A 24,346-nucleotide genomic window follows, 5' to 3' on the forward strand; every position below is an offset into this window, starting at 1 on the left:
CATGTGGTAACATTAAGTCCAGATTGTGTATTTTAGTGTAATCAGTGAATTTACAGCTCAGCTCCTACAATAAGTCTAAAATCCACTGTGGAAACATATAACATATATACAATATTTAGTTTATAGCATTTACATTTTTTAACCCATTTTTTCACTTTTTGTTTTCTTTTTTCCCCCATTATTTTCAGGTAATTTTTAAAATAATATTTTCTTTGTGTAAAAAATATATGTATACATATATATTTTTTAGTATTCAGCCCTTTTTTATTTTCTTGATTGTTTTTAACTTTCATTTTTGGCACCTGTGTAATGTTTTTATATTTTTTACCTGGTGTTACAGACAAGATATATATATATATATTTTTTTGATATATATTTTTATATATATAGATTTTTCGGGCCGTGTCTTGTTTAGCTGCTTGTTGCCTTCTCCTTACGTTTTTGCGAGAAATCAAATCATTTTTCTCAGGTCTCAAAGGGTTAAGGTGCTGATTCTCATCTCTATTGAAGGCTTGAAACAAATTGGTTCTGGTTGGAAATATGTTTTTAAACACAATGCTATGAGGGGAAAGAGCCAAAAACATCAGATCTTCAGACCTTATAATAACTTGTAATGGGGCAGAAACACACACGGGAAATAGACTTCACTTTGTAGTCCAAACTCATCGAGAGCTCCACTAACTGTGATGAAATGTTGAAATAATTTCACTTGCTTTAAGAAAACATTTTTTTTACTGACTTTTACAGCTCAGTAATCAAGCCTTGCAGCGTGAGATGGAGAGAGTTCAGGGACATTTGTGTGTTTTTTTTAGCAAACTGAAACAAAAAGAGGAGAGACATGGAGAGAGAGTGGGAATAAAATAGTTCTGGAGAGAGCGTGACATGGTTTTGATGTGGAGGAGCTGCAGAAAAAAAATCAGAGCGACACCAAAAAAACACAGTTTGAGCTGCAAAAAGGATGAGGAGCATGTGGAGCAACAGAGCGCTCCAACTCGCTAATGAGAACGAACACACACACACACACACACTCTGAGGCAGAGTTCGCAGGTAGATAGAAAGACTGAAAACATCAAAACAGACGAACACACCTCCTCCCTCTTCACTGAATCTCTCTTTCTGTGCTTCTGTGTTCCTGCAGCAAACGGATACATCAGTGCCAGGGCCTCCCCGGGCCTCCTCTCCGTCTCCAACGGCAACAGCCTGGGGAAAGTAGTCCCGGCTAAGTCTCCGCCTCCACCCAGCCCTCAGATGGTCAACAGCCGCAAGCCCGACCTGAGGGTCATCACCTCGCAGAGCGGCAAGAGCCTCATGCAGCTGGTGAGGGGGCACGGCTACGGCAGCCACACAGGGTTAAAACAAACTCACAGAGTTATAATCATTAATAAGTGGAGGTTAGATAGTCTTTGAAATTTGGGTAAAAATTGCTTAATTTATTTTAAAAAATTAAAACATGGGAAAAAGGCAATGAGGAAAATTAAGAAGAAATGACTCAGAAATAGGCAAAAAAGTGTAAAAAGTACAAGAAAATGACATGAAAATTAGAAACCACAAAAATAATAATATAAGAATAAAAAAACACAAAAAAACAGCTTAAAATGATGATAATTCTGTAAAAATTAAATATATTATGATAAATATAAAGTTCTTTTGATATTTTCCCCAAGTTTTTGTAGAAATAATTTTCTAAATCTGCTAATTTCTTGCAATTTGCGAGAAATGTTTTGCTCATTGCCTTTTTTTTTCCTGTTTTCGAAAGAAATCAAACTAATGTGCTGAGGTCTCAAAGGGTTAAACAAAAGTTTTCTGTTATTATGTTAAAAGTCAACTTTTGCGCTACGAGTTCACAAATCCAGACAAATGCATCACAGACTTGTTGGAGTTGTTTAAAAGCATTTCACATTCATTTCTTTGTTATAGAAATGTGAATATTCCTCTTTTCTGTTCAACATCTGGATCTGATCGTTCTCCTTCAGTCAGCCGTTCATCCGTTTGTCTGCATTTTAACTTCCAAGTGTTCACATGTGAAAGTGTCACTATAGTGGATAAGCGAACGTCTCGATGAGACTTTCAAGTCCTTTTAAGTGCTCATATTTAGTTTTTGCAGAATCGTAACCGTGCTGTGTTTTTACCCTCCTCCTCCTCGTCCTGCGGCCGCCGTGCAGACAGAGGAAGAGCTGGAGTTGGTGAGTGAGGTGAATAGACTTTCAGACTTTTAGCCTGGTGAATGTGGTGTCAACTCTGTGTGATCTCACCGAGCATGAGCGTGACACCGCCATCGGGGGCGGCCTCAGCGGCGCCGCTGCTGTGCCGAGAGTAGAAGAAGAGCAATGAGAGCGTCAGAGACGCACAGCGGACCAATCAGCTGGCTGCGCCGCTTCCCGCAGGATTCGGACTGTGGCGTTCAGGGTTCACGACAGCCTGCGACCCTCAGAGTCCCATCACAGCTGCAGACTTGAGTCAAGTCACGAACACTAGGACTTGAGACTTGACTCGCTCGACACTTGACTCTTAAACAACTTGACTTTGACTTTAAATTAGTTTCAAGTTTCTACCTGCTGAAATCCCAAAACAGGGAGGAATAAATAAGAGCCAGGCAGCTCTGCAGGTCGACTTCCTCTTCATGTAAAAGAAAATAATGCATTATTATAAACATTACTTACACCACATCCAAGTCACTCTTGACTTGTGTTTGCTTTTGAAGACTTACAGAAATACACTCGCTTGCTTTCTTGCAGAGAGTTTGATGAGATGATTGGTGTCACCATCATTTCTGCACTGAAAACATGAAGCTTAGCTTAGCATAAAGACTGGAGACAGGAGACAGGAGACAGTAGTTCCCCTGGCTCTGTCTGAAGGGGACACCCTATCAGGGGCCAGATTTGTCCCACAGGCCTTAAGGTTAGTGTCACTGGTTTGAAGACTTATGATTGATATCAATCTTCTCATTAAATCTTGGCAAGAAAGCAAAAAAGCAGATTTCCCAAAATGTTAAATAATGACTTTCTTACTTAAAAACATATTTTTAAAAAAGGCAAGGAGACTACAGACTACAGAGGGACGGCCAGCTGACTCTCCGCTGTATGTGAAGACACTCTGCATGTGCATGTTTGGATTCACTGACGCTCTGACAGCGAAGAAACATCACAAAGTCGCACGGGGGGGACATGGTGGAGTCCTACACGCTGACCTCCTCACTCCCACACACGCACACATGCATGCTGACATGTGTTCATGCATATTTCTGTGCATAAACATACACACACCTGTAAAACATCACCTCACATTGTGTGTCTTCATTCCTGGCATTCCACATTCACACACACACACACACACACACACACACACACATCATCATGTGCGCTCATCTCTCGTCTGTCAGCCCTGTCTGTGCATGCGTTCCTGTCAGCATGATTCTCCAGCACAGCGATGCCTCTCATAACACCTTCCGCTGTGATGCTACATCTCACATGCGCCCGGCCCCGACAACAGCGTTGCCGTGCCAACGCCGCCTTGAGATGCGAGACACTTCTCATTTTGCACGCAGATGTTAAAGTGTCACCGAAAAGTTAAAACGCCTCAGAGAGAGACTTGGAGGTGCTTGGTTTTTCTCACGGGGAGCAGAAATGCTCCTGACTGTGGCACGATGCATTAAACATCCTCGGCCCCGAGCAGGAAGTGATGTAATGCGTCATGATGTCACTCTTTGGTTATTACTGCTCTGCTGCATTTGTTTCAGATTATTTCTACTATTCTATTCTATTATTTCTCTTTATTCAGTCTGCTAGTAAAACTTGAGAAGTTAGGGGTTAATTAGAGCTGCTGTACTTCAGCTCATTAAGAGGACGTGTAACACCCGCAAACATAATACTAAATTTTACTGCAAATGTCCAGAAAAGTCCAAAAGTCCATCTATATGAGGTCCAGAAAGGACATCTATATGACGTCCAGGAAAGAGTACGTATACATGTCTTTTCTGGATGTAGTATAAATGCCTTTTCTGGACATCATATAGACATCTTTTCTGGACAAAGTATAGGTGTCTTTTCTGGACAAAGTATAGATGTCTCACTGGACATAGTTAGAGGTCTTTTCTGGACACCATATAGATGTCTTTTCTGGACATTTGCAGGAAATTTCGTATTACACCAACTGCTATTACCTTTGTGGAAAATGTATCACATTGAAACATACATTACATTGAAAACTGCAGATTTGTATCACACTTGTGGTTTATTAAGTTTGCGGGTCTTCAATTAAATGGCAGCAGAACATATTTTTATTTTCAGCGAGAAAAAGCTGTTTATAGTGAAATATTTCAGCAGTCACAGTGTAGTTAGATTGTTCTCAGTCACATCACTCAGGTCTCTGCATCCCCTCTGCTGTACAGTGAGAGCACATGCTAACCATTATCATTATTGCTGTTGAAAATGGATGAAGTCATGTGCCGTGAGCTCGCACACTCGGCCCATATAAGGAGAAAAAGACGCCGTTTGTTGTGAAACCCGCAGCAGGTTTTCTCATGACATGAAGCCGCAACACTGCGTCCAAAAAATCAAAGGCACTGAGAGTTTAGTTGGAAGTTTCAGCATCTCATGTCAGAGTATGAACACGATGACAAGACTTTTCAAATCCTGTTACATATAAAGCAGGAATCCTCAAAAAAAGAGTCTCACTGCTGGACAGACAGTCCTTTCATTAAAACAGTCTGACTCTGCAGCAGAAAGATGCAATTATTTTTGGAATCAGAGCTTTATGTCCAGAGAAAACAGGAGAAAGGACTACTGCATTCGCTTTTCTTAAGAGGTACAAAACCTATAACTAGGGTGGAGGTATGGATCTATGATCTCTGTTAGATCATAATGTTGCACAGTTAAAATTACTGGGAGCTTTAATTACAGAGTGCAGAACTCTTCTCTGATTCTTAGAAAACCTACAACTACCAGAATGCACTGTGCCATAATGGACCAATAAACGCTCCCGCTGGTGGGTGATGTAATGCAAGTTGCTGATACAAAAACAATATGCAACCTGCCACTGGAAAATTATAAAAAGTTTTAAGGAGAAGTAAGATAAACTTAATTAAATTAATTGATGAGTAAAAATGTAAAATTAAATAAATAGAAAATAGACTAATTATTTTAAAATGATAAAAAAATAATTTAGTAAGAATTAAAAATAATAATAATAAATTATTAATGAAACATTACACAGAGGAGATGCAGATAAATGTACGGAGTGTAATTTTCATAGATCGTTACATTTGTTTTGTTTTTATATATATAGCTGGAGACCCTTTAGAGCCACCCTCTGACCCCCTGGAGGCCCCCACACCACATCTTTAGAACCACTGTAGCAGTAACCACCTCTTCCACTTCCTGTGTCTCAATATTCAACGTCCTCCATCCATCTCTCTGTCTTCCCAGAATGCTCAGCGGCTAGGCAGCTCCCAGGTGGCGCAGCCGCTCACCACCCCGGTGGTCTCCGTGGCAACACCCAGTCTCCTCGCGCCCTTCTCTGGCATGCAGACGGCCTACAACACCGGTGAGCAACCAGCAGCGAATCTGTGTGTTTCCACCTAAAAACCAGCACTGGATTTAAAAAACAATAAAACACGAGTAAAAACATCCAGTCTGTGATTTGTGGTGAAATGTCTTAAGTGTGGAGTAGAAACACTTGAGAGGCTCACAGTGTGATGCCACAAACCACGATGAATATTCACTTTGTTCATTGTGTGAGAGCTTCTGGAGTCATTCCACTTCAAAGGTCCCATTAATATGGATTAGCCCTGATTAATATTGATGCTCCAGAAAGTCGTATGATGTAAAACAATCCCCCCCCCCCCTCCTCCTCCTCTCTCTCCATCCGTTAATCTCAGAGTACCAGCTGACGAGTGCAGATCTCACGGCGCTCCAGACGTTCACACCACCGGGGCTGGTGCCCGGCAACATGGCTGCCTGGCAACAGCAACAGCAACCAGCGGTCTCCCAGCAACAACAGCAGCAGCAACAGCAACAACAGGCGCAGCAGCTGAGCCTGGCGTCGCTCAGCAACTTGGTGTAAGCTCCTTTTTTTTTTTTTTTTTTTGTTTCAGTAAATCAGATTGATTTTTCCCTGACCTTTGACCTCCCCACGCAAACATCTGAGCGGTAGACTTTGATCAGTGCGGCGCAGGTCAGCTGATTCATATAAAGCACCGGGAGCAGCTCTGCCAAACGCCGCGGCAGCATCACCCCAGCTGTGGTTGATTCATCTTGGTGGTGACCTAGATACTCCCCCCCCCCCCCCACCCCCTGCTCGCTCAGCTCCGACTCCCACCGGAGTCCCACTCACTCTGATTTAGCTCCTGCTCGCTATGTAACACACACACACGCACACACACACACACACACACACACACACACACACACACACACACACACACACGGATCTTTACTCTGAGAGCTGGACTTCTTCTCAGCATCAAAATAAGTTTGTCATACTTACGTGGGAGCGTAACCACAGAATGTATGTAAAGATGGACGACGCGCCTCCACTGACCCCCGCTATGCTGAGGTGAGGTTAAAATATCAGAGATACGGGAGTTCCCATATTGCGAGGATGATGTCATTAAGAGGCGGAGCTTGCGCAGCGGCACCCTCCTTCCATTCCCACCAAAACACCCGTCTGACCAACCATGAGCAGCTCCATTGAGTGGGAGCACACAGATTATAATAGTAATATTAATTTTATTTATATCGCACCTTTAAAAACAGAGTTTACACAGTGCTTTGACAGATAGAGCAAAGCAGAAGCGAGAGGGGTTACATGCAGAAGAACATAATAATGAGCCAACAATAATACCAACTAAGGCCGGACAAAAGAGAGAACAATTACAGAGCAAAAATAACAACGAGCCATACCAAGTAAACACTGAATATTAGCGGTGAACACAGAAATAATAATACTGATAGTAGAATTAAACATGATCAATGCAGAATAAAGAATAAGTTAAAAGATAAAATACAAACTGAAATAGATTAAGACGGACAATTACAATAGGAATTATTCATTATTATTTATATAAAATTTGCATTTGCAATTTTGCAAACACTTGAACAAACAGCAGGATGATGAGAACTAGCTTCAGGGACAGAAACCGTCTTTTGGAAACATTTATTTATTGTCTACTTTGAGTTTTTAGTTTGACCTCTTCACTAACGTGTAGGCTTTATGACCTGTACTGCAGTCAGACAGCAGGGGGCGATACAGACTGAAAAGTTCAGGAGCTGTCGTGTCGTCCATCTTTATGTACAGTACAGTCTGTGGGCGTGACGCACTCAGGACAACATAAAAATACCATAAAATTTAAGTTAACAAGCCCGACTGTTATTTGCTTAAATCACTAAACTGAACAGGCTCATATTTGGGACGGGCGTCAGATGATTTATTTAACCCTTTGAAACTTGGGCAAATTGGGCTCGCGCTTCCATTTTGACGACTACGTGACCTCAGATTGGACATAATTTAGGGCTAGGGCGGTGGCTGCAATAGAAATGAAGCTGCTAATGTTCTGAATATCCATCGTCATGGTTACTGGAATGTTATTGCTTTGACATGATGAAAATATTTTCCCGAAAAAGGGCGTGAACTTTGAACCAACCACAGCTGGAAAGGGTCATGGGTTATATGAGGTTGGAGGTCATTTGTCATCTTTGATTTGTAATTTGTTTCTTTACTGCTTTTTATCCGTTTTTTATTGGTTAAATGCCTCGAGTAACACACCTTATGGATGCTAAAAGGACAAAAACTATTCCCAGTGTCAATCACTTTACTTTAATCGGGAATCTGAAAATGGTTGGGGGTCCACCCGACACTCTGTCGGGGCCAGGTTTGGCCTCAGACTGAAAGTTGAGTATCACAGTTTTAATGTCTTTATGTTTTTTTAACAGTTTTTCTTTCCACATTTTGTTATTTACAGATTTTACAGTTTGTTTTATTTCTTTTAGAGTTTTGCATGGAAAACAAGTTTTTTTTACAGCAGATAAATTCTGATAGTTATGAGGCTTTTCCCTCAGTGTTTTTGTGATAAAGTTGCAACAGATATTGAGTGCATGTCAATGACACAGTTTTTATTTTATTTTGTCTCTCTGTTGGCACATTACAGGCAGGTGGGAGCTGCTTTCTGTAAAGCTCTCACTCCTCCAAAAGTTGAAATGTTTGTAGATCATTGTGACGTCTGTGAAGCTAACCTCCCTGAGCTGCGTCAGGCTCAAGTTTAGCGGTTAGCGCTCAGTCAGCTGACCTCTGGATGGGGGAGCGGCTTGTAACTGCCTAATGTTTTGTCCTCCCTCCCTCCTTTGTCTCCACAGCATGTGGGGTGCAGAGAAACAGAATGCGGAGATGGTTAACTGCATCTCCAGTTTTGCTGCTAACCTGAGGTGAATGACATGATAGCATGTGGCGCTGCGCAGCTCTGCCATGTTAATCTGTCGAGTCGTTCTGCTGCTCTCAGACTCGGATATGAGCCAAAATAAAGTTACAGAATCGATGCAGCTACACGACAAACACGATGACAAACATAACGCCAGACCTTTTCTCTCCGTGTGTGTTGGATGTGATGTGTGTTGTTGCTTTGCCGTGTCTGTGCTCCATCGCTCAGTTATCAGTTTGTGGTTGCCGGAGTCTTCGCTCCACCTAAAGCTCAGATCTGAAGCTCTTTGGAAGCGTCATGAACAAAGAAGAAGATGCCGCAGTGTGACAGCGGCGGGGCCTCGCTGCGGTCTCTGGGTGCTGCGTTCGCCACCAAACAGCAGCCCAGTGCACAGCTGTGCGCCGCCGACACGCTCGCTGCATTAAAATTTCACTTTTTAGCCATTTATCTGTCACCGTCAGCTGACAGTCAGACAGAGACTTGGATTCCTCAGACACGTGTCGGCCTGGGAAGCCCGCAGAGGCTCGACTACACAGAATAATTTAGATGTAGCTGAGCTGTCAGAGTTAGTTATCCAGATAGAAAACATTAACTGGAGTTTGATAATCAAAAGTTACTTTGCTGGGGGGCCACTTTTGCACAGGTGCCGGGAGGCAAGGGGTAGGATTATAAGACGCCTGCAGATTTTAAAATGTTTGTGCTTGAGGAAATTTCCAGGATTTTAGCGTGTTTCTCGGCTTTTAGGATTTTTCAAGGAATTACAGACATTTCTAAGATTTTAGGATTTTTCCCTGATTTCAAGACCTTTCTCTGATTTAAGGACATTTCTGAGTTTTTAGGAGGTTTCTTGGATTTTAGACATTTTTAGGATTTAAGGACACTTCTAGGATTTCAAGACATTTGTAGGATTTCAGGAAATCTAAATGATTTTATGACATTTCTTGGATTTTAGGATGTTTCTCAGATTTTAGTTTGTTTCTAGGATTTTCTGACATTTTTAGGATTTAAGGACGGGTCCTGGATTTAGGGCATTTCTAGGATTCAAAGACATTTCTAGGATTTTAAGACATTTTTTGTGGATTTTTGGAAGTTTCTAGGATCTTTGGATGTTTCTAGACTTTTAAGACATTTCTACAGTTGTAGAACATTTTTCAGATTTTATGAGGTTTCTAGGATTTTATATTTCTCAAATTTTAGGACATTTCTAGGATTTTATGATATTTCTGGGATTTTAGGACATTTCTAGGATTTTATGATATTTCTGGGATTTTAGGACATTAGGGTCTTAGCTGGGACCTCTTTCGGGGGGTGTTGGGGATCCTCCACTGGCCCTTTTTTTTGAACAACAAGCTCGATTTTTATGCTGTTTTATGCACTCTGGCACCTTATGGATGCTAAAAGGACAAAAACAATTCAGTGTCAATCACTTTATTTTTATTGTGAATTTGAAAATGGTTGGGGGGGGCGTCACTCACCTTTTCAGGGGCCAGATTTGGCCATGAGATGAGTGTCAAGCTGTACATACTGAAACAAGCATTTATCATTTGACAGTCCTCTTAATGCTCATATTCTTGTTCTCAGCTACACAGAAATACTTGCAGAAAGTTAATTTCAGAGTCAGCGCAGAGTCTCTGTCACAAAAAAAGAAATGAAAGATAACAGTTTTAAAAAGGAGACACTTGAAATAATGCGAGCTGTCATAATTGAGACTGTTATTTGTTTCTGTCTGACAAGCTGAAAATTGTCCATGAAAATATGATAATAGGTTGTTTGTTATTGTATACAACAGCTGTGACTCCGGGGGGTTCAGCATCTTTGAAAAAGCAGTATATAGTTAACACTCATCCACGGCGGAGCTCTTCAGATCGCCTTGTAAATGTTAACAAATGGCCGTCCAGATTGTCTGAAACCGTTCAGCAAACAGATCTGTTGAGAGGCTGAAGACGCAGCCAGCACACGCTGCTCTCCCTTCGCAGAATTAACGGAAACAATCCAAATACTGTTTCCCCGCTGACGCCAACAGAGACCTGTTTTCATATCAGCAGTGTCTTTAACTCAAATAACAACTTCTGCAGGGTCACAACTAAGACTTTTTTTTATTTATCCATTCATGTATTTATCATTTAAATATAATCACACCATCAGATAGGTTCCCTGTGAGCGATGGTCTATTCTGTCTGCCACCAGATACGACCCTCTCGGGAAATGAAGGCTCTATTTACGGCACAAAAGAAGTACCATCGGTTTCCCACACATTCTGCTTCCTCAAACTGATTTTCTATTTTTGGAGCTGAACGGTTTAATAGGAGCTTTTGGAATCTATACACTGTTCAGTTGTTGATTTGCTTTACACTCTCGGAGCGGAGAGCGTACTCTGGGCACAGACGGAGCAGCAGAACATCAGGGGCTTTGAAAGTGAAAGTTATCCGCTTGTTCTGCTGGATCTAAAAGTTTGATTTCACCCGCCTCTGCAGCAGCTGCTCCTCTCATCCATCACTCTGATTTGATCAGCTCTGAACGGATCGACAGATCAATTATCCAACCCGAGAGTCACAAATCGCTGTTAAGGAAAAAACATATTAAGATTTCTGCCTGTGCTGCGTTCATGGACCCACAAAAACCTCTGAATATGGAGAGGGGACACAGATTGATACAAAGGGACACACGCATTTGAAGACAAAAATGGTGTTTCTAGAATTTGAGGACATTTCTAAAATTTAGGACATTTTTAGGATTTTAGGATGTTTTTGCTGATGTTTCTAAATTTTAAGGATGTTTTTTGTTTTTTTGGATTTTAGGTTTTATGCCGTTTTTAGAAACAAGAGCTCAAAGGAATAATCTTCGATCTCACACCCTCTTAAACCCAGCCTTTTGTTTTCCTCCTAATATTCGTTTCTCCTCTTGTTCACTTAGCTGAACTAACATTTAGGGTGATTTCTCTCATTAACGGTCTGTGCCAACTCCAGCCCCGATTAAACATGCTGAAACAGACCCTAAACAGCCGACAAGGGCCAACTTATGCCAACAGTGTGGAACAGATGGCAGAAACAAGGGGGTAAGACACTGACTGAGGGCCAAACATTGACAGACAGCAGACAGTCAGCTTGACATTACGCCTTCAGATGAAGGATTTCATAAATAGTGAAAAAAAGCCCATCACAAGGCTCCCTTTATTTTTTGCTGATATTATGATTTTCACCACAAACTTTATCAAGATGAAATATTCTGTAAATCAGTCAAAACAACAAAACAAATGTCAGTTGCAGCCCTGATTTTAAGCATTAGAAAGATTTGATTCAGTGTATCTGCTGTGCCATAAATAGCCGAGGCATTCTTAAAGACATTTGGGACAATAATCAGGATTTCACTGAGTAAGCACAACTTTAATTTGATGGGCTCTCAGGTTTGACAGTGGAGCGAACACCCGGCAGGTCCTCTGTGCTGTGTGTGGGATCAGAATGACAGAATCGCTGTCACTGAAAACAAGCGAGCACAACAGAAATGTGGGAAGCTTTCCCAGCACACCAAACTGTTCTCTCGGCAGAGCGGAAAAATCGTGCCGTCCTAGGACAGCATGGGCAGACGTGGGCACTTCTGCAGCCCAGACTGCGCCGGCTTGTTTTTGATTTTTCCTCACAGCGCGGCCTCACAGCAAGCAAACAAGCTCATCCAATCAAACAGTGAATGGCGGTTTGGCTGCGAGCCTCGCCTTCGCTGTCGTCCACACTTTAACTCGCCACCAGGAAATTATTTGTGTCATCTCGCCCTCTCCCATCCCCCTTTTTAATCAGTGCTCGTCCACCACGTATTTCCTGCTCTTTTGTCAGACTCACTTTAATTCGGCACACACCTGTTGACTTCCTCTCACTTCCCAATCTAAATGTTAATGTCACGGCTGCCACCTGAAGCCGCTCCCTGCAGAGTTTAGCTTTCAGCTGGCTCGCCTCTTTATAGGAGTCGCTCTGCGGATGCCATTTGCTGTTTGTTTCCTCACTGAGTTGATGTTTTATCAGCTGATGGAGCCTCTATTCAGGACACTTAAGCAGGAAATAAACAGAACAACATCTCCCTGTGTTTCATTCAGGGTTCATACGGTCAAGAAGAAATGGGAAAAGTCATGGAATTTCCACGTAGCAATCTCCAGGCCTGGAAAAGTTTGGGGAAAACTATGATAACTGGTGTCATTTTGGTGATTTTTGAAAAAAAACATGCAAAATCATCAAAAATGAACATAAAAAAAACACCATAATGTTTTCTTTAAAAATTGTAAGAAAGTTTGTTTAAAAATTTAAAGAGAGATAAAAATCACTTATTTAATTTTTTATTTAAATATCACACATATTTTCTTTAGAATCATCCCCCAAAAAAATCAGATCTAATCCTGTTTTGAATTTATTTTTAAATAATATATATTTTAAAAAGCCATTTTTAGTTGTGAAAAAGTTCAGATAAAGAGTATCGGGAGCAGTCATTCACACAATGTATGGTCTTTAAATTTACCCTCAAAGTCCTGGAAATGTATGGTTTAAAATGTGAATGAGGCCTGTATCATTGTTGCTTTGTGCTGTTGATCCATGTTTGTAAGTGAGGAGCTCACTGAGTGGATGAAATGCTTTCTTGGTGGCTCAAGTTTCTGCTCTTCTCACTCTCTTCTTGCTTTTCGCCCACAAAAACACACTTTGTCTTTCTCAGTCTCTCTCTCTCTTTCAGCTGTGGTTTAATAGGAGAAATAAAAGCACTTGCAGACTTCGCTAAATTGCTCACAGGACACGCTGTTTGTCTGCAGGGCACAATGCACACATGCAATCAGAGGCTGCTCAGTCAAACCTCTGCCAAGGAATCAGTTTTCCCAAAATTCACATTAGAAACCACAAAGTGAACACCAGCGGCGGCTTCGTTAAGCTCCCCGCTACCTGCAAGATAATACATTTACTTAATAGCACCAAACATGCAGGCTGTATATACATCACGGTGTGGGATGGCCACTGTTCACTCTGCTCCATGTTTAAAAGCAAAATATCAACTGCATTTAAGCTGCAACGATAAGTCGTTTAATCAATCAACAGAAAGTCATTTGGTAACTATTTTGATCATCAAATGGTATTTTTAGTTTCTGTTTTTTTTTTTAACATCTGCTTTGTCTTGAATGATAATAAACTGAATAGTTTGGATTTTTGGACAGTTGGTTGTCTCAATTATATCATTTAAAGACCTTGTGCTTTGGGAAATGACACAGCAGAGCATGATTAACAGCTTTTTAACATTTTTTTGACAAAACGATTAATTGATTAAACAAGATTATGATTGTCAGCTTAATCCATAAAAACATGCAACATGTTCACATCCCAACTCTTTAAATAATGCCGCTTTGTCGGTGGACCTATACGTCAAAATGTGACATGCTAGGTAACCTACTGCGCAAGTTTTGGACATTCAGGGACGGAGTGTCAGTATGTGCTTGTTAAATGCATTGTGCGGGTTTGTGGGTAAAAGTCCAGAATCTGTTTGACCAATTTTCACCTCCTCTCCCAGCCTCTGTATGTGGACTTTCTTTGTCTTTTCATGACTGTTGTTGTGCGCTGTGTCAGAAACAGTCAGTGCCTGGTGTGTGTGTGTGTGTGTGTGTGTGTGTGTGTGTGTGTGTTTCATACTATTATACAGGATGCCTCTGTGTGTTTCTGTCTGACGCTGTTGTCCACTGACAAATCTGCAGTATTTGACAAGTTGGTTGTGAGAACGAGCTGGATGGTTGACTCTTGGTAAAAATGATAACTGCATTCCCCAAAAAATACTCAAAAAAAGTGTAAAAAAAAAAAAAAAATGAATTCAGCACTACCTGCCTGATGGTGGTTGTCATTATCAATTCTGCATTCTGCAGATCTCTTCAAAATATGCATCATTGTCTGAAGTACACATTTAAGAATTTGCAGTATTCCCCTTTAATAACAGTCTGCACTGAGGATTTCGGTGATTCCATGTTAGGAAAAGCCGGTGATTTCCAGTTTATTGGAGCTGACTGTAAGAATGCATTGCGTGTGGACGACAATCAAATTTGTGTCAGCACGGGCTCTAACACTTCCTGCATCGCAGCTCAACATGAAGTAGCTGTGCAGCAGTGACTGCGTCCCACTGTTTCCCTGCTGGTGTAGCTTTTTCAAACATGCTTGTCTGTTTTTCCTCCTCCCTCCACAGTTTGGCCTCTCAGTCCAACTTGCTGTTTGGCCGGGAGGAGGGCCTCTGCTGGTACTGCACTTTCTACACCTCGGCCACACAGCTGCAGCACGCCGTCGTCCCAAAATACCTGCTGCACCCAGGAACCTCTGCACGGTTTCTACAGTTTACCGATAACATGTTCACAAACTCAAACTAATTAGTCTCCAGACTGCAATCTACCAAATTCAAACTGTTAATTATGTCCTATACATAGTTTTGAAAATGACTCCTTCAGTGAATCTGCCTGATTTGAATTAAACGGAGGAGTCATTGTGCCGCTTATTGGTCCTCGGAAAAGCAGAGCATTTTGGGAAAAAAAACGGCTGCATCTTATTACACTGTAACCAAGTGTCTGCTTCTGGCTGCGCTCGCTGTGCTGTTAGCGCTCGGGGGTAGCCTGCCGCTCTAGCCTTCATCACTGTCACCGGCCCGCTGACTCTGCCGTTTTCTCGCCATAGCAACGGCGCCCCCGTGGCACCGCCATCCATCTACCTGCGCCGGCCTGAACCACCACGCGCAGGTTTGATGAAGTGGGCACGGCGAGAGACTGAGTGAGCCTCGCTGCTGCCAGGGGACCTGTGTGTGTGTGTGTGTGTGTGTGTGTGTGTGTGTGTGTGTGTGTGCGCGAATGTGTGCGAGTGTGTGTGTGTGTGTGTGTGAGTGTGTGTGTGTGCGAGTGCGAGTGTATAGGAGGAATATAGGATTTATATGGAAGACAGCAAGACTATGTAAGTTTTTGTACATGTAACACAGTGGGGACCATAAGAATTTTAGGAAAGTGAGGTAATTTTGACCGGTCCTCACTTTTTCAAAGGACTGTTTGAGGGTTAACACTTGGTTTTAGGGTTCTGGTTGCAATTAGGGTTAGGTTGGAGTTGGGCATTTAGCATTTAGTTGTGATTGTTAAGGTTAGAGTAAGAGGCAAGGGAACGCATTATATCAATTAGGGTCCTCACAAAGATATAAATACGTGTGTGTGTGTGTGTGTGTGTGTGTGTGTGCGCGCGTCAGAATTGGAGCAAGACAGCGAGCACATTTGAATGCCACAGACCCAGATCGCCTGGAGGAGCGCTATCTTAAATTCCCCTCTCAGTCTGCCAGTAATTGAGGGAATATTAGAGATACAGTGCTGCAGATGGCTCATGATATGACATATTAGAACACACCCGAGGGGCCAAACGCAGTAATTGGGAGCTTCAAATGCAGATCGACCGTGTCAGGCTCAGAGAGAGAGATAAAGAGAGAGGGAGAAAGCAAGCGCTATCCGAAAAATCCTGTCGACGCCGTCAAAGGAGCGAGCCACATGTGCAGCGTCAACAGCCGGTGTCAGCCTCGGTGACAGGTTCGAGTCCGCCTCCAGCCGGCGGAGCAGGAGGAAGAGTGTGAGGGTGGAGGTGCTGATCAAAGAGTCATGGCAGGTAGAGACACAAACACTGAGACAGAAGATTTCCAGCACATGACGTTATCCCGAGCATCTGAAGGCACGTGCACAGAAATCATGTTCAGAAGTGAGTGTTTTCTTCTTCACAACATGATTTTCAAAACATATTCAGGGTTCATACGGATGCTGGAAAATTTGAAAATGGCAATTTCCAGGCGGTTTTTGTGTTAAATGGTGTCAAAATCAGACAGTTTTTCCAACCAGCATCACTCGTAATCGTAAATATAAAATAGTCATTAGTTTTCAGAATTTTAACCCTTTAAATGACAGGTTTTTGTCGTGATGCCAGTATGTTTTTAGATTACAAAAAACACAAAAAAATATTTAGTTGTTTTTTGTTTTTTTTCTGCTGACAGTCTGGGATATGTCAGTGATTAGCAGCAACATTGATTGTGACAGTGCACTGAGTGGAAACAGCATGTATTTTCTCCATATGCCAAATATGATCAAAATGACCTCATCAGGTGGAAAATAGTCAAAATGACAAATTCCAAGTTAAAAGCCCAGAATGACACCCAGAAATAATACAAGTCATGTTTTTCTGCTTTGATGATCAGAAATGTCAGTTTGAATGGGTTTCATGGGGCATTTTTTGTCCTTAACAGTCTGAATTTAACTATTTAGTTTCCACAGTGTATTTTAGACTTATTGTAGGAGCTGAGCTGGAAATTCACTGATTACACTAAAATACACAATCTGGACTCAATTTAACCCATATGCATGAACACAGACAAAATTATCAAAAAGGGAAAAGTGAAAATATGCAGTCAGTTCTTTGGAATACTGTGTTACGGCCCAGGTTTAGGTAAAATGTCGTCTTACATGCTGCAGGAACGTCTCACCTGGCAGGTTGAAAGCTAGTTTTGCAACTTCTTAGGAGCCCGTACAACTTAACGAGCTCCGATTTGAATTTCTGCAACGTGAACTCGGACGGACTAAATCCGGACTGCGCGGATGTTCAGGCTGCATGGCTTCTGGACTGTGCTTTATGTGGCCTAAGATGTCATCCTCTTTGTTTTTTTCGTGTGTCCTTGTTCTCCGTGTGCTGACGCAGACATCAGCCTGCTGCAGAGTGCCTCCAGTATTTGACAGTGGCTACTTTCTCCAGGTGAAAGTTTCCGTTTATCTGCACACGGTGATGCATTCTTTGTGACGGCGACCATTCGTTGAATTATTTGCAGTCTGGCTGAATTCTGTGTTTCATCCCCGCAAACTGTCGTCCCGTTTAGGTCCGCTGTCATGTGTTGAAGGATAGAAATGATGTTCTCGATATTGTCTCACTTTTTTTTTCTCCCTCCATCTCTCTTTTCTCGTCTGTCTCTGCAGGCCGGTGGGTCACATACCTCAGGGCGCCGCGCTGACCGTCAACACAAACCCGAACATCAACATCAAATCCGAACCCGTCTCACCAAACCGCGACCGCAGCACCCCCAGTTCCATCAGCGGCGCCGGGGGAGGCGGAGGAGGCCAAGTTCAAGTCCAAGGGCAAGGTCTGGTGTCGGTCGCCTACCCGGGGACGCTGCGCCTGGAGGTGGGAGGTCAAGGCCGCTCGCCAGTCGACAGCCTCAGCAGCAACGGCAGCTCGTACGAAGGCAGCGACCGGGACGACGGCACCCAGGGACGAGGCGGGGCTCCGGACTTCCTCCACCAGGCCGGCGCCGGGGGCCAACAGGCCACCATGGTCCTTCTGCGGCCCCCGTCGGCCGAGCCCCAAGAGCAGGACGGGACCAACGTCAAGAGAATGAGACTGGACGCCTGGGTGACATGAAGAGGAGGCGGCAGAGGGACGGACGGACGGACAGATGGAGGAGAGGATGTGTACTTGTGGCTTGTGTACATGCCCCCACCAGCCCTGATGCCCCCGATCTCCTCCGCGCACACACACACACACACACACACACATACACACACACACACACACATAGATACCTGCCAATGACCCAGTAACCTTCTGTCCACACAGAAAACGCTGACCTCACACACACACACACACACACACACACACAAGCATGCTAACACCATCACTGACACACTTGTATGGCAATGTGCACACACATTCAAACTCTAATGTACTTCACACACACACACACACACACACACACATAAAACCCCAGCGGGGTGGAGCCACTGAACCAGGGATTATTTGTCAAAACGATTTCTTCAGCTGTGTTTGAATAGAAGTGAGTGTGTTTCTAACGACCGGCCGCTAAAACACGAAAATTTTCCCGCTTTGACTTTTTCACCCGACAGCCGCTGGCGGAGCAAACGCACACCTTGGTTTCCCAGCATGCCCTGCATTTGATGAGCGGCTTGTGGTGTCGTCCGGCCCTCCTCGCCGTCAGAATGAGTCGGCGCTGCCATGCGTACACATCGGCCCGCCGGCGGCTGCGTCGCTGTCGATTCTTGGGGCCGTTTTGCTCCTTTTAAAGTTTTTGTCCTTCTGTCTTGACTGTTGATCTTTAGAGTTTGGAGTCAGTTTTGAATATGAAGACACTAAAAGAGGAAGTGGCCTCCCTCCCTCCCTCCCTCCCCGGGCGCGCCGTCGGCCCTGAACGAGACTGACGACCCTCGCGGTCTTTCTTCAGCCCTGCAGACTAGCTGTAAAACCAGGATTTGTTGTCGAGGTCAAAGACTGCTTTTCTTTGTATCAGGGACGAGCTGCAGCAGCTCAACGACACAGATACTCCCAGTTTCGCCCTCATCATGTCAACTCCAGATGCTGAGACAGACGTGTGTGTTTGATGTGTGTGTGTGTGTGCGTGTGTGTGTGTTTGTTACCTCAACTGGTCGTTTTTTAAAGTGATTTGGGCAAAATGTTCACTCTCAAGTTCATCCTCAGAAACACACCTGCACGCGCACAGCTGAAACTTATTTTTGTGAAGCGACTTTTGAATCGATAGCTGGAGTTTGGCGAGGTACCGTGTATATAAGCAATCTGTAACCTTTGTGGCTTTCGTGTGACAGGGATAAAGGTGTTTTTGAAGGTTTAAAAATAGATCGTATACAAGTATATATTTAAAGAGCTTCAGGCGGCTCTGTGGCCGGGGCACGAGGCAGCAGACGACAGGGATTGTATATATGAATCTATATTCGGCAGGATATCCCTAAACAAAAACGCGTGGATTCTCAGCGGATCGCTCTCTTTTTTATTCTTATTTATGCGTGTAAATAACATGTGGACGAGCCAGCAGAGGGCGCCGTACAGGCAGAAAGGGAAGACGTAGCCGCGGAGACTCAGACTGTTTAGAGTGAGCGATGGTCAGGACTCTGTCACTGATGGAGCGCACTTTACCTGAAACCCCTCCCCCGACACCTCGACACACCTCCTGACCCCTGCACACACACACACGCGCGCGCGCGCACGCACACACACACACACACACACACACACACACACAATATATAGACCTGGCTGTTTCTGTTACAAATCTAATATTCAGCAGATACAAAAAAAGATGTTGCACTTTTTATTTAATCACCCATATTTATTTATTATTTTACATCAAATAATCAGAGCTCCCTTTACAACTCTTTGGGCTGAGTCACCTTAAATTCTATATTATTTTGGGTGCCCATTTGAAATGAATTAAGTTCAATTGATCACAGAACAGAAACTGTGAACGTTAAAGCAGAAGAAAAATTACATGAGCCATCTGCAGCACTGACAAAACGTGATAGAGATTAAAAAAATTAAAAATCGAATAATCGAATAAAATATCAAAACTTAAGGTGTTTTTATTTCATTTTATTTTCAATTTTACTTCAAAAAGATTGATAATGACAAAGATAATTCTCCCATTTCAGGGTCGTGATATGTTTAATACCAATAATGTATAAGCACCTATTGTAAATTTAGTAAATCATTTATTATATAATTGATCACAGAGGAGAAACATTTAAGCAGAAGAAAAATCATGAGAAAAAAAGATGGGAAGAGAAATTAAAAGACTAAAAATAAATAATTACAGATTTATTTAAAACATTGAATAAATTATCAAAAAATACAACTCAAGGAGATTGTGTTGCATTAAAATTTGACATATTTTAATTTTGGGGAAAAAAATTCAAAAATTGGTCAAACAATGATAATTTGCCCCCCTGTTGTAACTCTCAGGGGTCCCACACCCCCTGTTGGAGAATCAGGAATATTTTTTCTTTATATTACTTTTTTTTTTTTTTAAACAAAAAAAATCACGATAATACAGACAATTTTTGGCACATTTAATTATCATTTTATTATGTTCTTTATGAATAGTTTAAAGCACTGTTTGTAAACTTAAAAAAATCTTTCATAATAGATGGTTTGCTTGTTTTAATATCAGTTACGTAACTGAGCAAACATTTAGAAAATCAGCTGTTTACCGTGTAAAAATCTTTATTAATACTGAAATGATTTTCGTAATTAGATTTTTAAGGTTTCCACCTTTAAAATGTTCGCAGTTCCAATCACTACATTTTATTGAATATTTATTTATAGATTTTGCAGCGTCAGAAAAATAACGCCAAAATTTTCTGTCATGAAACATGTCAGTCAAACACAGAATCTGATAACATGAGCCAAGGATGTCCCCTTTTTTAACCCCGACCTCTCCCTCCGGTTAAAAGCCATTTATCTATATTTAAAGGATCCTCTGCGCGGCCGTCTCCGGTCGGCTGCAGTTTTACATATGTAACAGAGAGGCGAAACGACTATGAAGGTAAAAGAAATGTGAAGGATGTCATTTTTGTAACAAGGGTGGGTGATTTTAGGGTTTAGTGGGTAGATTTTAAAACCATAGTGGTCAAAAGTGCAAATTCATGTATTTATTTATTTAATTTTCTTTCCTAAAAGCACTCTGAGCCCCGTCGGCTCGCTGGTTAAAAGCTTTGGAGGCAGAGTTTGGGTATCGTTTGTCGTTAAGCCGGAGGTTTCACGCCCCGCCGTGATCTTTTAATGACTACCTCCCAAATCCAGACTTGTCGACTTTGGGTTTTACCACATCCAGCCTCCTCCTCGTCCTCCTCCTCCTCCTCATGGGCCGGCCCTCCTCACCTCCTCCTCACCCCGTCACTCACTCACTCAGTTTGCTTTTTAATCTCTCTCACACACACACACACACACCATCAACACACACTACTTTTCTGTTTACTCCGTCCAGGCAGCGAGTGTCAGCGCTGCAACGAAAACAAGTCAAATTATTTTGGGGTCATTTCCATCGGTCACACACACACACACACACACACACACACACACACACACACACACACACACTACTCCCATCATCCTCTCCTCCTCACTTCTTTCTCTCCGTCTGTCACTCACTCACACACGCTCATCCACTCTGTGACAAGTCTGAGTGTCAACATTGCATTTTGGAGCGCGTGGCAGAGCGAACATAAATCCCCGCGAGTGTAAACACTTGGACGGTTAAGACTGTTGCACCCCGAGAGCTTCGAACAAAAAATAAATAAAATAACATAAAGTAAAGTTTGTGTGCACGGCGACGAGCCAGCGGTGTGGCATCCTCCGCGACACACTGTAAAATCTGACAAGTTGATTTCACTTAAAATCATCTTTTATTGGATTGCCTTGAAAAAAAAAATAGAGTAAATATAACTATAAATCTTAATTTTTGTTTACTTTTTTTCAAATTTGTTGAAAAAAGAGCTGAATTTACTTAATATTGTGAAGTTTTTCAAATTTAAGTTAAAATTCCTCTGACTTAATTTTATCATGACAAAGAGGATTCTGCCAGTGATAAAGTCTGGAGATCTGCGAGTAAATAAAAAAATAAAAAATAAAAACATGATTGACTAGTTTGCATCCAGCGGAATACAGATACAACATAGAGCACAGAAAAGCTGGTTTACTGAAGGTACTAAAACTTTGACTTATTTTGATTTATTTGATTAAACTGGTCAAGTTGTGACAATTTCACAAAATTAAGTAAATATAACAGCATTTTAAGTAAACTTAAGAGTCTCACTCCCAGGTCGTCAAATCCTAAAATGTTTGGTCGATGGTCAGACTGAAGCACCAACTAAAAACATCAATATTTGACAACTTTTGAATGAGACTTTAAAAATCAACTAAAAGTTGCATAATATTTCTATGACATCTAATAAACTTTACTTAAAATGTAGTTCTGTTTACTTAATTTTGTGAAGTTGTTGCAACCTAAAAGTGACAAGTTTAATCAAATCTTTATAAGTTTTAGCAGCTTCACACGGCGATGGTTTTTGCTTCAAACCTTTGTTGTTTTTTGGCCTTTTGTCCACATGATAACGGCATTTTGGGGGCCTAAAAATGCAAACTTTTGAAACTGCGTTTCAGTGCGTAATCTTTAAAAAGGCTTTTTTTTAATGCAAAGGAAAGACGTTTCTGTTTTAAGTAGGTCCGTTCTCGTATAAATGTGGCCTCAAATTTGTGTAATGTCACTTTAAGTCAATATATATTAAAGATTAATAGTTATATTTACTTAAGTTTTTCACGGCATTTAGTTTCCAAGATGGTTTTTAAGTGAAATCATGTCAGATTGCACAGTGCGGGACTCGTGGGAGTTTTGTCGGTGATTGAAGCCTGACGCGTTCTTTAGAGCAACACTAGGAGTCGCTGTAATCACAAAACGGAAAGACAATCGTGCTGAGAAATAGTTTTATGAACCTGCATCCCCCCCAAAAAAAGCGATTTGTGCTCCTGTATAATGATGTTTAGAAGTCTCACTCACTTTCCAGTGTTACTTTGTGCTGGTGACAGTCTGTTTTTAATTGTTCTCTGAGAATTGATATTATTATTATGACCGTCATGGCCACAGCTGACGGTCGCCGTCATGATGGTTTAGAAATCTGCGTTTCTTTGTGTAGGTTAGGCATCTTGTTTTATTTGGATTTTATTTTATTATATAAAAAATATTCTATAAATATATATTTTTTGTTTTCTCTTTTGGGGATTTGTTTTCTTTTTTTCTTAAAAAAAAAAAGGGTGTTACTAATGTTGCACGATTTTTATGGCAAACAAACACAAGCGTAGTGGTATTAGTACACGTGTGGCCGTGGACGGGAGGCGCTCAACAGGTCGACCGCGACGAACCGCTTCAATGCTGCAACTTTTGAGTCCAATGTACAAACCTCTCGGTCCACACGCGCTAACATGGAGGGGGGGTGGGGGGGAGGGCGTGACACGTCTAACTTATTTCTGACCAGTCACAATGATGTCAATGCATGGGCGAAGAGTGAATCATGTTATAGGAAATAAAATGTAATATCGACACAAGTATACATCACACAGAAATACATTTAAGAATAAAAAAATAAAAAAAATTGAAGAAAAAAGTTTAAAATAAATTATAGCTAATATATTGTGTTCGGCTAGTCTGCTTTTTTGTTGTAAAGATAAATTTTTTTTTTTGTTTTTGGAGAATGATATACAATTTGTGTATATTTTCATAAATAAAGTATGCACTGATATGTTATTACAAATTCTATACTGCTTTTACAAAAAAAAAGTGTTTGTTATTGTACCAAAGTATCCATTGGTCCCCTCTTACCCGCCTCCCCTTTTTGCGTATGTTTTACCGTATTTTATATATTAAATAGACAAGTTGACCTACAGAGAAGTTTGACTTTGTCTCTTTTATTTTCTGTTGTGCGCTGCTGTTTGAAGGGACAGCAGGATCGTGTTGTCACCAGCAGATGGCGCTGTAATGTTTCTGCAGGGCTGCAGGGAGAGCTGAGACTGGAAGGAGAAGCTCCAACAGGTCAACCACTTCTTCAGGAAAAGGTGATTTTATTTTATTTTATTTGGCTTTATTTTTATTTTGTTTAATTTTATTTTAATTTTTTTTTTTAAATTTTTTTTTATATTATTATTTTTTTATTTTGGAAAGATTAAGTATTTTATCTGGCTATTTTCTCACGAACCAGATTTAAAAAACTACATTACTACCTACATTTTAAGATGTTAAATCACTTGATTGTTTTTTCATAAATTGCAAGAAATAATTAAAAAAAGCCTGAAAATAAGCACAAAAAAGGAAAGTAAAAAACAAAAAAGAGACAAGATAAATGGGAAAATATTTATTTTTCTCTAACAATATTTAATAACAACAAATATTTATATATATAATTATAAAAATTATAATTCTTTATTCCCCTTTATTTGTAATATCTAATCTTCCCACAGCTAAATCATTTTCTGTCCACCTTTTACCAGTTTGTAATGCATTTTCTCTGCATTTTTAGTATTTTGGGAGATATGTTTTAAATGGTGACCATTTAGAAACCCATAGGCTCTAATTATTTAT

At 41.4% G+C, this 24,346-nt stretch overlaps 1 protein-coding gene across 11 annotated transcripts in view; it reads left to right on the forward strand.

Moving 5' to 3' along the window:
* mef2d (myocyte enhancer factor 2d) overlaps positions 1–23,659 on the forward strand; it is a 121,152-nt gene extending 97,493 nt beyond the window's left edge. For 3 of the 11 annotated variants that reach the window (XM_042489858.2, XM_088084679.1, XM_088084678.1), the window contains exons 7-12: positions 1,139–1,317; positions 2,163–2,192; positions 5,424–5,541; positions 5,876–6,056; positions 8,349–8,417; positions 17,391–23,659. In XM_042489858.2, the coding sequence (XP_042345792.1) occupies positions 1,139–1,317; positions 2,163–2,192; positions 5,424–5,541; positions 5,876–6,056; positions 8,349–8,417; positions 17,391–17,832 (1,019 nt within the window). In that variant the 3' untranslated portion in view covers positions 17,833–23,659. Of the gene's footprint in view, positions 1–1,138; positions 1,318–2,162; positions 2,193–5,423; positions 5,542–5,875; positions 6,057–8,348; positions 8,418–14,602; positions 14,654–17,390 lie in introns of all 11 variants that reach the window. The other 8 variants (XM_088084680.1, XM_088084681.1, XM_042489859.2 and 5 more) reach the window with 6 other exon arrangements.
* The last annotated feature ends 687 nt before the right edge of the window (positions 23,660–24,346 follow it).

This window comes from Plectropomus leopardus, chromosome 11 (assembly GCF_026936395.1).
Source record: "Plectropomus leopardus strain MGB_pleo_1.0 chromosome 11, ASM2693639v1, whole genome shotgun sequence".
Taxonomy (NCBI): domain Eukaryota; kingdom Metazoa; phylum Chordata; class Actinopteri; order Perciformes; family Serranidae; genus Plectropomus; species Plectropomus leopardus.